Below are 12803 nucleotides of genomic sequence, written 5' to 3' on the forward strand. Positions count from 1 at the left end.
AAGAGTTTTTGTTGGCTCAAAGAGCAAAGGGAAGAAAAGGGTCAAGACATGTGTTGACAAAAAAATTAGCTGAGAAAGAAAAAAGACTGAAAGAAAAACAAGAAAAGACCTTGAAAAGAGGCCTAAAATCTGAAGCTGAGCAAAGAATTGCGAATGACTCAATTCAACTATCATGAAGTAGTAGTAGTTCGGAAGATGATAAACCAGGAACAAGTCATGACATATCAGATTTATTCTTTAAAAATATGGATGTTTCGATCCCAGTTCCGTTTGACTAGAAGGGAAGAACAAGCACTCCTTGGCGTGTGTGTCTTCACAGTAAGGATCTACGTGAAGGCCTGGATCATGGCACCTCTTGCTGCAAGTACCCCTTGCACTGATTTGCAGCGTTTAAAGTCTTTGGTGGAATATTCAAACATCAATGCTGCAATATCTAAGGCTCTTCAGAAAATTTCCAATCACCTGTGGTATCTAACACCAGAAACGGTTACACTCGCTTTCTTTGACAATCAAGTCAGTGCATCAACGAAACAACTCATGGTGGCTGCAATGAAAAATAAGGACAACATAGATGAAACTGCTGAACAGGATTTTCAAAAGAGGATTTAGACACTGTTACTAGCAAATATATAAAAGACTGCCCTCTAGATCTAGCACTTTCTTCAAAATCATGGACCTTCCTGTTGGCTATCTTGATGTTGAACCACAGGAATGGGAATCACGGGATGGCTTCAAACAAGCTTTGGAAATTGTTCAGGCAATCAGTGTGGTCAATGATCTTGCAGAACAAGGTGTGGCGCTGATTCAGGAATACTGTGGTCATATCACAAACGATGAAACTGATCTGCGGGATCTGCTACAAATTGCTGAAAAACACCACAAAACTATTCCTGACAGCCGTAAAGAGACTCTAATAAAGGACTGAGTTTTTCTTCTTGTTTGTATTATCTACCTAAACCATCATTATTTTGTGTGTATAACCGGCTTAATGCGCGCTAATTCAAATTTATACAGTGTCTAAATATCAACTTACATGACTGAAACTTCTGCTGTGTAGTTTTTGATGGAAGTGGAACATTTTTGTGGGGTAAGATAAAAGAATACATGAAAAAAAAAATTGTCACATAAGCTCCACCCTAATACACACATTACACACACATTACACACACACATATATATATATATATATATATATATATTATTCATATGTAATAATAATGCAACTCAATTGAAAATGTCGAAGCTTTATTTTTTGAGAAATGTTCTACTCTGATTCATTATGTTTTTCAAAATATGTGGAAGGTGTCAAGGCATGTGTGGGGACAGGACAGGATAAGTTTCGAAGATAAGCTTCAAAGGTAAACTTGATATATTTTTCTAATATATAACATATTATATCAGGGGTCTCCAACGTGGTACCCCCTAAGATTTTTGCAGGCCTGTTCTGTAAATAGCCCACCAGTGCTGTGTCATTGTGATTTTCTATTCAATTTATTTTTTGTTGGTTGCCTATTCCATTCAACCCTATTTTTAATTTCAAACAAGCTCATAACGTGATAACACGATAAATTGTTTTTTAGAAATTCAAATAAATACATTCCATTCAAAGCGCTGTATAAATGAAGGCCATTTACCAAAAAATATTGAAGTATTAATTATTATTTTTAAGCAATTCATTAAAAAGAATGAGAATCTCTTCACTTTTAAAACAAAATTATTAATTTATTTTTGTATTGATTTATTTTACAGGAAAAACAACAAAAAAAAGTCCAATTTATCTGTTTTGTATAGCCAATGAGCGAAAAATGTGCATTTCTTTTAACTTGCTTTTTAGCCAGCAATCTTCCAACATTTATGGCTATTTAGCAATCTAGCTAGTTTTTTACATTTCACTACATGCTATCTCGCTAAAATCTTTCATTAGTTATCAAGGTAAATTTGGTCTCCTTTCTAACAAGCTGTCAAGCTTTTTTCTAGCTTTCCATTTGCCTGGCTTTTAACTCTTAGCTAGCCATCTTTCTCCCTTATAGGTTTTTTACCTGTCAATATTCTAGCTGACTAGCAAGCTCCCAGTACTTTTTAGCTGTTTAGCAAGCCATTTAGCCAAGTTGTTTTTTTGGAAATTAATATCTAAGCGGGCAGCACGGCGGGGCAGTGGTTAGCGCGTGTGCGGCACAGTTCTGAGGTCTTGGGTTCAAATCCAGCTACCAACCTTTCTGTGCGGAGTTTGCAGGTTCTCCCCGTGCTTGCGTGGGTTTCCTCCGGGCACTCCGGTTTCCTCCCACATTCCAAAAACATGCATGTCAGGTTAATCGACCGATCCAAATTGTCCCTAGGTATGAATGAGCGCGCGAATTGTCTGTCCCTTTGTGCCCTGCGACTAGCTGGCAGCCAGTTCAGGGTGTCCCCTGCCCACTGCCCGGAGATGGCTGGGATGGGCTCCAGCACCCCCGCGACCCTACTGAGGATAAGCGGTACAGATAATGGATGGATGGATGGATGAATATCTAAGTGGGTGCCCTTTGATCTAACTAATAACAAAAAGTAGCTCTCACCTCGAAAAAGTTTGGAGACCCCTGTTGTATAGTGAATTTTGAAAAAAAAGTGTAACCACATCTCTGGGATAAAAAAAAAAAAAAAAGAAAAACATAAAAAATGTTAACAGCAACCAAGAGATTTGTTGTAATACAGACAAACGCAACAACAACAAAAAACACACTAGAAGTTCAGCACAATTTCCCTTTTTAATACTAAGACAGTCTGTGTTCACAATATCCTATTTTTTTGCAGTTAATATAATCAAAATGATATTAAAAAAATCTGTTGTGCACTACTAACGCTATCAGGCAGTTGCTGGTATTTACAAACTCAGTCAAAAAAAACAATCATTCTGCGTTCAAGTATGCTACTATGCAAAGTGACTAGTGTAAAAATCGTCAGCGGAAGAATAATTATTCACATAAAAGATACCCCAAAAAGAAAAGTCTGTTTATGCTGGCGAGTTTAGTGTTGTGACTGGCTGGCTACAAAAAGAAAACACATTTAAGACATCTGAAGTGATTTTTTTTTTTATGCCCTCATGCTTCAAAAAAAGCTTACATCATCAGGCGCAGGGATGCTGCTGGAATGTTAATTTCCCTGCGGGGATGAATAAAGTATCTATCTATCTATCTATCTAGAACCAGTTAGCATCTTGTAATTAGCATCAACATGGAAACAACAGCAAAATATCCTGATGGGCTTTGATTATGCTTCTGTAGTTTCATTTTCATTCAATTCTGAATGTGAAGTATACTTGAAAACGACTAATTCCTCAATACTTCGTGTCCTAAGTGAATCGCAGGTTAATCTATTATCTCTGATCGCATATTGCTATGAGTGGGTGACTGGCATATTGCTTTTTTTTTTTGCCTTGAGAGGGAAACAGCGGAGCACAGTTGTGATGTTAATGAGGACCAAACCTCCCGATAAATGCAAAATAGAGCACACCCCTACCCAAACACGCATCCTGCAGACCTGGGATAAGAGATCTCAGCCACATGGGTGCTGTTCATTTTAGGTGTAAAGAACGGGGGGTGAAAAGCTACCAGGTATGACACAAATTTCTTTCACGGCACCAGCTCTCAGCAATTGTCGACTGGGGATAATGGATCACCACCAAAACAATTCAGTTCATTTTAGGTGGGGCAAAATGGCATGTTTCATCGACCGAACCCCCCCCAAGAATGTGCTGTACCAGTCCCTGCTTGCAGTAATATGGGATTGGGATAATGATCCTAGACGCATGAATGCAGTTCATTTTAGGTAAAAAAAAAAAACTGCAAAAAACAGCAGCCAATCCCAACTAAAGTGGACTTGGGATAATTGATCGTGGCTGCACAGGTGCTGTTCATTTTAAGCAAAATGAACAGGAAAAAGGAGGTGCCACGCATGGAAGAAATATTCTGTCTTGTACCCTGCTCTCACCATTAGTTGACTGGGGCTGATGGATTGTGCCAAAACAATGAAAATCATTTTAGGCAGGGCACAATGGCAAGCTTCAGCAGCAAAAACTGAAAAAATAAAATAAAAATAAAGAAAAAACAGTGGGTTTTTCTCTTTGGTCTGCCAGCCCTGCCCTCACTAATAGGCAACCAGGGATAATGGTCTGCAGCCAAAACTGTTTAAATTTAATTTTAGGCGGGCCAAAACGGCATGCCTACTGACAAAAGTGCCTTCTGCCGATCCCTGCTCACAGTAAAAAGCTGTCGGGCATAATTGATTGCAGCTGCACGGGTGCAGTTGATTTCAGGTGGCAATAACGAAAAAACAAAAGGCTATTAATGCAGTCTCTGCTTGCAGCAAATCAGGGATACTGGATTTTGCCCACACAGGTGCAATTGACTTTTGGGTGGACAGAAAGGCTTGAAAACAACGCACACTCCCGGCAGTATGCGATAGGGATTAATGGATTGTGGAATATATTTCAACCGACAGTGCCCTGAGGATGTGAAGTAGCGAGGGAATTACATTATTCATTCTGATGATTTGTAAACTATGTTTTCTTTTTTTTGCAGGGAAAACTGAAACATGGGAAATGTACCTGCTGCAAAATATTTACTCACCTGTGGTTTATTATTTCTGAGTGGATTTCAATCACATTTGCTTAATTGGATGAAAAAGGCTGTTCTACAACAATCATGTTTTGATATCAACCAACTGAATATCACATTTTATTTTTAACTACACCAAAAAATGCATTCTTCCATTCTGTCGCTTTTGATTCGAAACAAACAAAAGGTTTTGGCCTTAGCTGGATGCCTTACTGGCCAAAACAGACGGCATCAGTTTGTTTGCCAAACTGTCAACAATGCCGAACAGGCCACTGGATAAATGTGGAATTAAAATATGAAAAATACTGCTTGCTCAGGAGTTTTGCAGAAGGCTCAGACAACATTTTTTTTCGTTTTGTTCTTATTGTAGAGCTGTTTTTTGAGAATATCAGTACGCTGGGATTAAATCATTAAAAGTAAGACTTGCCTGAGATCATGAGCCTCTTTGGTGGAGTGACACAAGCACAGTTCTTGCTAGTGACAAGACATGAAAGCGAAAACAAAAGACTAAAGGAGATGAATACATCTGGAGCGGCTGAAAAGAACCGATAGCTGGCATTGGTCAGACTTGGTGTGAAGGTCTTACTTTAGCGGCTAGTGAAAACAAACTAAAAAGAATCAAGAAAAATACATACATTTTCAGGTTTTCTTGTACTAAAACAAATCCACAACTTATAGTTGACTAAACTTTCCCAACTAATGTTAATACTTGCAAGTGTAACAAAAGACAGTAGACAAGCATGAGGGATAAACTCGAATGGGTAAAAAGACCAAATAGCTAGAGTTGGTCAGAGCTGGTTTAAGAGGCTAACTTTAGCAGCTAGCCAAAGGGGACTCAGTAACAGAACTCAGCGATGTTCCCTTGCATAACCAGCAGTGGACCCTGAAGCAAAGTGGCTAAAGAATGAAAGAGTGGAAAATTTATCTCGGCGATAATAACATGCAGGGCTCAGCTCTTTCAGGTCAGTTGCTATTAAGTGTTGAAAGCACCAACGGGACCAGCTAGTTTAGAAAATATGGTCATTTGGACTGTTTCTGAGATAGTGAATGTGTTTTTTGTCAATAATTGAATCAAATGTGTTTTATTTTAAATAATGAAGTGTTTTACACCAATAAGGGTTGCTATATACAATTAAAAAAATTGAACATTCTTTTCTCCAGACAGGGCTACTCAGGCCTTCCTTTCCCCGATGTGTACTGTCACGTGTTGAAACAGATCAGAATTATTTCATACACAGTGGGTCTTTAGGTTAATGGATGTGTTGGGATGGACATCTCCATGTTTCTTTAATAAAATTAGGCATTTTTCCTGATGGCTAAAGACACAAGCTGATACATTGGACATTAAATAAAAATATATATGAAATACAGATATTAATGTGATAAAATCTGATCACTTCTTCCCCTGCAAAGAGAAATCACCAGGAAGCGGCAAGATGTCACGAATGTGTCATAACAGCATGATGTTGTCTGCATGCTCGACCTTCAAGCTTTGTCCTGCGAGTCTCGGCATGAGGAAATTTACAGTACAAGAACGTTTTTTTCTCTCTTAAACAGCTGGACCCCAAAAGTCTAAAATATACAGTAAGACCTCGGTTATCGCGGTTAATGGGGACCAAAACCACCCGCGATAAGAGAAAATCCGCGAAGTAGCAGCGCACCTTCAAAAAAAAAAATGTTTTTTTTTTTTTAAATTATTTTTTAGACCCGGTTAATGGGGACCAAAACCACCCGCCCAAACTGAAAATCTGCGAAGTAGCAACGCCACTTCAAAAAGGAAAAAAAAAGTAATAATAATAAAAAAAAATTATTTAAATTATTATATTTTTAGACCCGATTAATGGGGAGCAAAACAACCCGAAAAATGGAAAATCTGCGAAGTAACGACACCCCTTCAAAAAGGAAAAAATAAATCAGATCTCATTATCTGCACCGCTTATCCTTATTATTCGCGAGCGAGCCCCTAACCTGCGGCGCGGGTACTTCCGGGCGCGATACGCACGACACCGCGACAAGCCGAGCGGGTCGGGCTCTCCGTGCGGAGGCCGGCCTGTCGGAAGCGCAGAATTTGTACGGGAGTCGGATTTGGGCACAACACCGGCGCGCGGTTTTGGTGCGGCTTCCGCTTCACCGCCGTAATGCATAATAGTCTTTGAGATCCCGTCAGCAAACACGAGCTTTAACGTGCGCCACGAGCACCATGCTAAGCCGGGAAGGCTCTCGACTTACTCTGGCCGTACTGAGTGTACTGGTAGCCCACGGCTGCCACTGCTGGGTCCACGCGGCTTCCGCTTCACCGCCCTCTAACCCCCACAGGCCCCCCCTACCCCTTTCCCCCCCAACAAGGGCTGTGTAGCGCCATGTAGAGCCATCGCGGCCCGAGCAGGAGACGTGACGTTGGTGACTTTTTCATCCGCGTTAACAAACGCATTTTGTAGAATACGATCGCGCTTTATTGTTTAAATAAACGCGATATATAGACTAAGATCGCCCAAATATTTTAATTAGCTCCCTTTATGGTTTCAATAAGCGTATTATATAGAATACGATCGCTTATGTCGGAAGCGCAGCAGAATGCGCGTTCACGCGAGGGGGGGAGGATTCTGTACGGGAGTCGGATTTGGACACAACACCAGGAAACGAGAACGGCGCGCCGTGCTAGGGTCGTCGGCCGACGGGGATTCCCGCAAAAAGTAGCGACGCCCCTTACAGACCGCGAAGCTCTGAATCCGCGAACGTCGAACCGCGAAGTAGCGAGGTCTCACTGTACTATGATTTGATATAAATTCAAAACAGTTTGTGGTCTTACCACCCAAGTCAGCAAATTTAGGTTTTCGTTACAAAATCAAAACAATGTGAAAAATTGACTGAAGCGGGGTCAGGTGCAGATTATAGGTGTAGTGTAAAACACGTGCTAAAGAGCTGGAAAACGGCACCTGATTGAAGAAATTAAAAAAAGTTCAATGACAGCATAATTAAGAACACAAGCAACTAAATTATCCAGACTACGAGTTTGACATCTGTACAAACCATTTTTGAAAAACAAAAAGAAACTCTTTCAAGAGTCACCAGTATTTACACTGTGCAAACCAACCATCAAGCACTCTGGCCGCACCTGGCAGTCCTGTCTTAAAAATCGCCGGCTGGAGTCTTTGGATCCTGGGTTAAAGAAGGCCGAAGTTTCCGCCCGTCATTTTTGTTTGCATTTAAGAAAGACCGCTGGGTGGCTTAGCCTCCGCATAGTCTAGAAGAAGATGACGTCTTCCTTGTTAAGGTCTTCGGGGTGAATGTTGACGAGCACGCAGGGATTGGGCCCGAGACCTTGGGGGTGTTGCGGTGCCGTGATGGCGGTGGGTTGCACAGGGGACTTGTGGAAAGTTGCCGCCTGACTGCTGGTTAGAACTGAGGATTTTGAATCAAGTCCGAAAACATCCAAAGGGCTTTGATAATCTAATGAAAGGGACAATAAGTTAGTGTCATGGTACAAACAAACGTACTTTACAGTAGGGCTGCAACGACTAGTCGATGTTGTGGACACAAATAGATATTAAAACGTTGACAATGAGTAGTCCAACAGAGTGAGGCATCTTCATGAATATAATCTTTGCTCACAGTTGATCATGTGCAGGGTTGGGAGGATTACTTTAAAAATGTAATCTGATACAGTTACTTGTTGCCTTTTTAAAAATGTAATCAGTAATCCTAATACAGTGAAAGTCTGTGAGCTAGTGTCGCAACTTTTTTATTGTTATTTTTTGGCGCCTTCATTGGAGTGCATTTACTCACCGACTGAGAATCAGAGAGCAAGATAACGAATTGAAATCCAGTACTTACTTTAAATATTTTGAAGTATTTTTTGGGCCACCTTTATGTTGTTTTAGGGGGAGGCGCCCCTAATCAAAGCCCTGCAGACTGCCTGGCTGGGTGTGCGCAGGAAAGAACGAGAACGAGAGAGAGATATGCATAGTTTAGGCAGCACGACGAAGGAGCAGGACATAAATGCTTAGTGAGAGAAAGAACACAGAGCAGGTTCACCGGTCAAAATACAGTATGAACGACGCTATGATATGAATTGGCCGATCGGCATCATATATCTCAAGCCAAGAAGTGCTGGTCAGTCAGCTGCTCCTAGCTCCCACTCATCGGCCGATTGAAATACTGCCCGAGTTTTTTTCCAGAGACTTTCTCCGTTGGTGCGGTAAGCATTGGTTTTCCTGAGATTTTCATTTTTTCAAATTGAATCTTGGCTGCCCGAAAGGTTCCTCGTGGTGGAAGAAGGGTGTTTTTTTTCAATTACCGTATTTTCCGCACTATGAGGCGCACCGGATTATAGGGCGCACCCCGAAAAAATTGTTTTTGGTCCTATTTTTGACATACATAAAACGCACCGGATTATAAGGCAACGTGGACAAAACAGTCAGATAGTTCAGTCAAACTTATTACCCCCTTAACATTCCGAAAGCTTGCAAAGACGCAAATGCGTGTCGAGAACACGTGCGGATGCGGTGTCCGTACGATGTCACTCAAATGCATTGTTCCATCATTCGGAAGGTTAAAGTCTTGGGATTCAAGAAATGCCAACCATTCCTTAGTTTCTATTTTCTTTTTCGCTCACAACTTTACTGTATATATGACAATAAACACTTGGAATTGAGTTTAATTTAAAAATGGACACTCCATTCCATCCATTATCTGCACCGCTTATCACAGAAACATCGAGTTCAGTCTGAAACAAGATACAGGGATAATATATATAGCCTAAGTAGCTCACCAAAGTCGTTGTGTTCATAATAATGTGCAGCCGTGGTTCTCTTATATCCGTGAGTTTAGTAAATCCAGGAGAATAAAATATTTACAAATACAAAATAGTAAAAAAATGCTTTCTGTATGCCGTCAGCCACGTGCTATACGCATTCATATTTTTCGGCCAATTGCAGGCTTTGTTTTGCCGTTCAAGCCAATGCCAGCCTGTAAATGATAAAAAGGATCCTCCCCTTGACCTCCGAATAACTTTAGCCAATAGTGATCCATTCAAATGATGATTGACACATTGGTTAGCCAATGAAACGCCGGTAAATAAATCCCAGCATACACCGCGGACGACTTGGCGTTCGGGGGAAAATCTAGTCGGCGGCTGCAAGTTAGTTGCAAGACTTTGCGAATTAATATTGATCCATAAATAAGGCGCACTGTATTATAAGGCGCATGGTCAGCTTTTGAAAAAAATAAAGGCTTTTAGGTGCGCCTTATATTGCGGAAAATACGGTAAATGTTTTTCACCTAGCAAAGTAGAGAACCAGCGTTAACTGAAGTGCGAAGTAGCAAGGGGTCTCTACTATAATATTGAAGTCATGTAATTTAATTACTTTTGGAAAACTGTAAAACAATATGTGCTAAAAAAAAATAATAAAGAAACAATAAAAATAAAAGAATGCATTTTGTTCAAGATAGATGAAAAATGTATTATTGAAACAAAAAAAATCAGAGGAAACCAAGTTTAGGTAAATGCTAGTCGTCCTCCAAAAAATGCTCCAATTTTATGTAGTATAGTTAATTAAGCAAAAGCAATATACTTATATATCTTTCAAATCGCAGACAAGATATGTTAGTAGGTTTTAGTTTACATTAAGAAGACATTAAAACCCAATATCATTTTCAACACCACCATATTTGTTTTACTTTTTTGAAGTGTGGATCACAAACCTCTTGAAATTATTCAGATTTACTAGGTTAATAATTCTCACGACATAACAATACAGTGATCAAAATAGGGGATTTGGAACAACTATTAACAACAAATTCTCTCTCTCTCTCATATATATATATATATATATATATATATATATATATATGCTTGGGGTTGTCCATCGATTCGATGATGACCATCTTCTTTTATTTGTGAGTCTGCTGATGTTTGAACAGTCCGATCCTGGATCCACAGATGCGGTTACAGACAGAGCATGTGAAGGGGGTGCTGGGGGGAGCAGGGGTGGCCTGGCGAGCATGTCTCTTTGCACACTTTGCTGCACGGTGTTGCATGCGCTCTTCATGTAATCCACTCCCTGTGAGCAGTGGGAGCGCCAGAGGTCTCGGCAGGAAGCAAGTTCCTCCAGTGAGGAGAGGTTTATCCGACATCTCTTTAGGATGTTCTTCATTTGGTCTTTGAACCGCTTCTTCTGCCCACCAGCACTGCGTTGGCCTAGATGTAACTGACCATAGAGGATACGGCGTGGCAGTCTGTGGCTGGGCATTCGAACAACATGCCCCAGCCACCCGAGTTGGCGTTGGGCCATAATGGACTCCATGCTGCAGCTGCCTGCCCTCTCCAACACCTCTGTGTGCGGCACTCTGTCCCTCCATGTGATGCCAAGGATCTTCTGAAGACATCTTACATGGAAGATCTCCAGGCTCTTCAGATGTCGGCTGTAGATAGTCCATGCCTCACATCCATACAGTAATGTAGTGATGCATACAGCTCTGTAGACCAGCATTTTGGTGTGGAGTCTAAGGTTGTCGTTTTGAAAGACCCTTCTCCTTAGTCGACTGAAAGATGCTGATGCTTGCTTGAGACAGCTCTGGATCTCATCATCCAATGAGCAGGTGTCAGACACTATGCTCCCCAGATATTTGAAGGTGGGCACCATGAGCAGGTGTTCCCCTGCTGCTGTGAGGATTATTGGGTTTGGTGGGAGGTCAGCACTGGACTGACAGAGTACCTCTGTCTTCTGGGTGTTGATCGTCAGTCCCATTCTGGTGGATGCAGTTACAGCTGCCGAGAGAATGTTTTGCAGAGCCTCTGGTGTATGGGCAACCAGGGCACAGTCATCAGCGTACTGTAGCTCAATGATGGTCTCTGAGGTCAGCTTGGTAGTTGCCTGTAGCCTCCTGATGTTAAACAGGTTACCATCAACCCTGAAGTTGATGGTAACTCCAGCCTGCTTCTCCATCCTTCTACGTAGCAGTGTTGTAACGCAGACAAGGAAGATGTTGAAGAGAACTGGAGCCAGGTCACAGCCTTGCCTCACTCCAGTTTCCACGCCAAAGGGCTCTGAGCTGTGTCTTCCAACTACCACTCTGGCCGTCATCCCTGAATGGAACTGTGCAAGAATGGAGAGAAACTTGGGTGGACACCCAAATCTCTTCAGGACTTGCCACAGTAGGTCCCTGTTCACTGTGTCAAATGCCTTTGAGAGATCGACAAAGGCGATGAACAAGTCCTTGTGCTGCTCCCGGCATTTCTCTTGGAGCTGACGTGTCACAAAGATCATGTCGACTGTTCCCCTGTCCTTTCAAAAACCACACTGACTCTGGCATGACGTGTTCCGATATTGTGGAGATGAGTCTGCGCAGCATGACCTTGGCAAGGACCTTTCCAGCAGTGGCCAACAAAGAGATACCCCTACTGTTGGAGCAGATGGATTTATCTCCTTTATTCTTGAAGATGGTCACAATGTTGGCATCTTTCCACAGTTGCGGGACACACTCTCGTCTCCACACCTCTGAATTGTGGTGAAACAGTGTCCGTGTACAGAGGAAGCCTCCTACCTTGAGAAGTTCAGCTGGGATGTCGTCAGGTCCAGGGGATTTATTGTTTTTCAGGGTTTTGACTGCATACAGGATTTCATTGAAAGTTGGCTGGAGGTCGAGGTCTGGCAATGTAGGATGTTCAGGGAGCTCTGCAAGGACAGTTGGGTCCACTGGGGTGGGCTGGTTGAGCAGGGTGTTGAAATGCTCAGCCCACTGCTCCACTATCATAGCCTGATCCTTGATTAGAGATGTTCCATCAGCAGATCTAACAGGTGCCAGGGAGCAGTTTCTGGGGCCATAGATGGTTTTTACTGCATCATAGAAACTGTGCATGTCGCTTCTATCAGCGTGAGACTGGATTTCATTGGCTTTTGAAATCCACCACTCATCTTGCAGTTTTCTGAGAGTTGTCTGGGCCTCGGAACGAAGGGCTTGCCATAGCTTTTTATGGAATTGAGATTGTGGGTTGTTCAGGGTGGCTCTGTGCGCCTTGTGCATTCTGTCCAGGAGGGTTGAGATCTCTCCGGCATTCTGGTCAAACCAGTCCTGGTGTTTTTTGGTTTTAAAACCAATGGTTTGGGCTGCAGTGTCAAAGAGGGTGGTAGATATATAGGTCCACTTCTCATCCATCCCAGCCTCTGAGATGACCAGCTGCTCAATGTCTGCCAGCCTCTCAGCTAGCGA

The 12803-nt window shown here is 42.0% G+C and overlaps 1 protein-coding gene across 1 annotated transcript in view; it reads right to left on the minus strand.

The window, feature by feature from the left end:
• Positions 1-7593: 7593 nt before the first annotated feature.
• LOC148345725 (rho guanine nucleotide exchange factor 18-like) overlaps positions 7594-12803 on the minus strand; it is a 55814-nt gene continuing 50604 nt past the window's right edge. Inside the window, exon 19 of the mRNA XM_088325817.1 lies at positions 7594-8042. Coding sequence (XP_088181943.1) covers positions 7989-8042 — 54 coding nt within the window. The 3' untranslated portion in view covers positions 7594-7988. The remainder of the gene's footprint in view (positions 8043-12803) is intronic.

Source organism: Urocampus carinirostris, unplaced genomic scaffold (assembly GCF_059441175.1).
Source record: "Urocampus carinirostris isolate Australia breed hairy pipefish unplaced genomic scaffold, RoL_Ucar_1.0 HiC_scaffold_28, whole genome shotgun sequence".
Lineage (NCBI taxonomy): Eukaryota > Metazoa > Chordata > Actinopteri > Syngnathiformes > Syngnathidae > Urocampus > Urocampus carinirostris.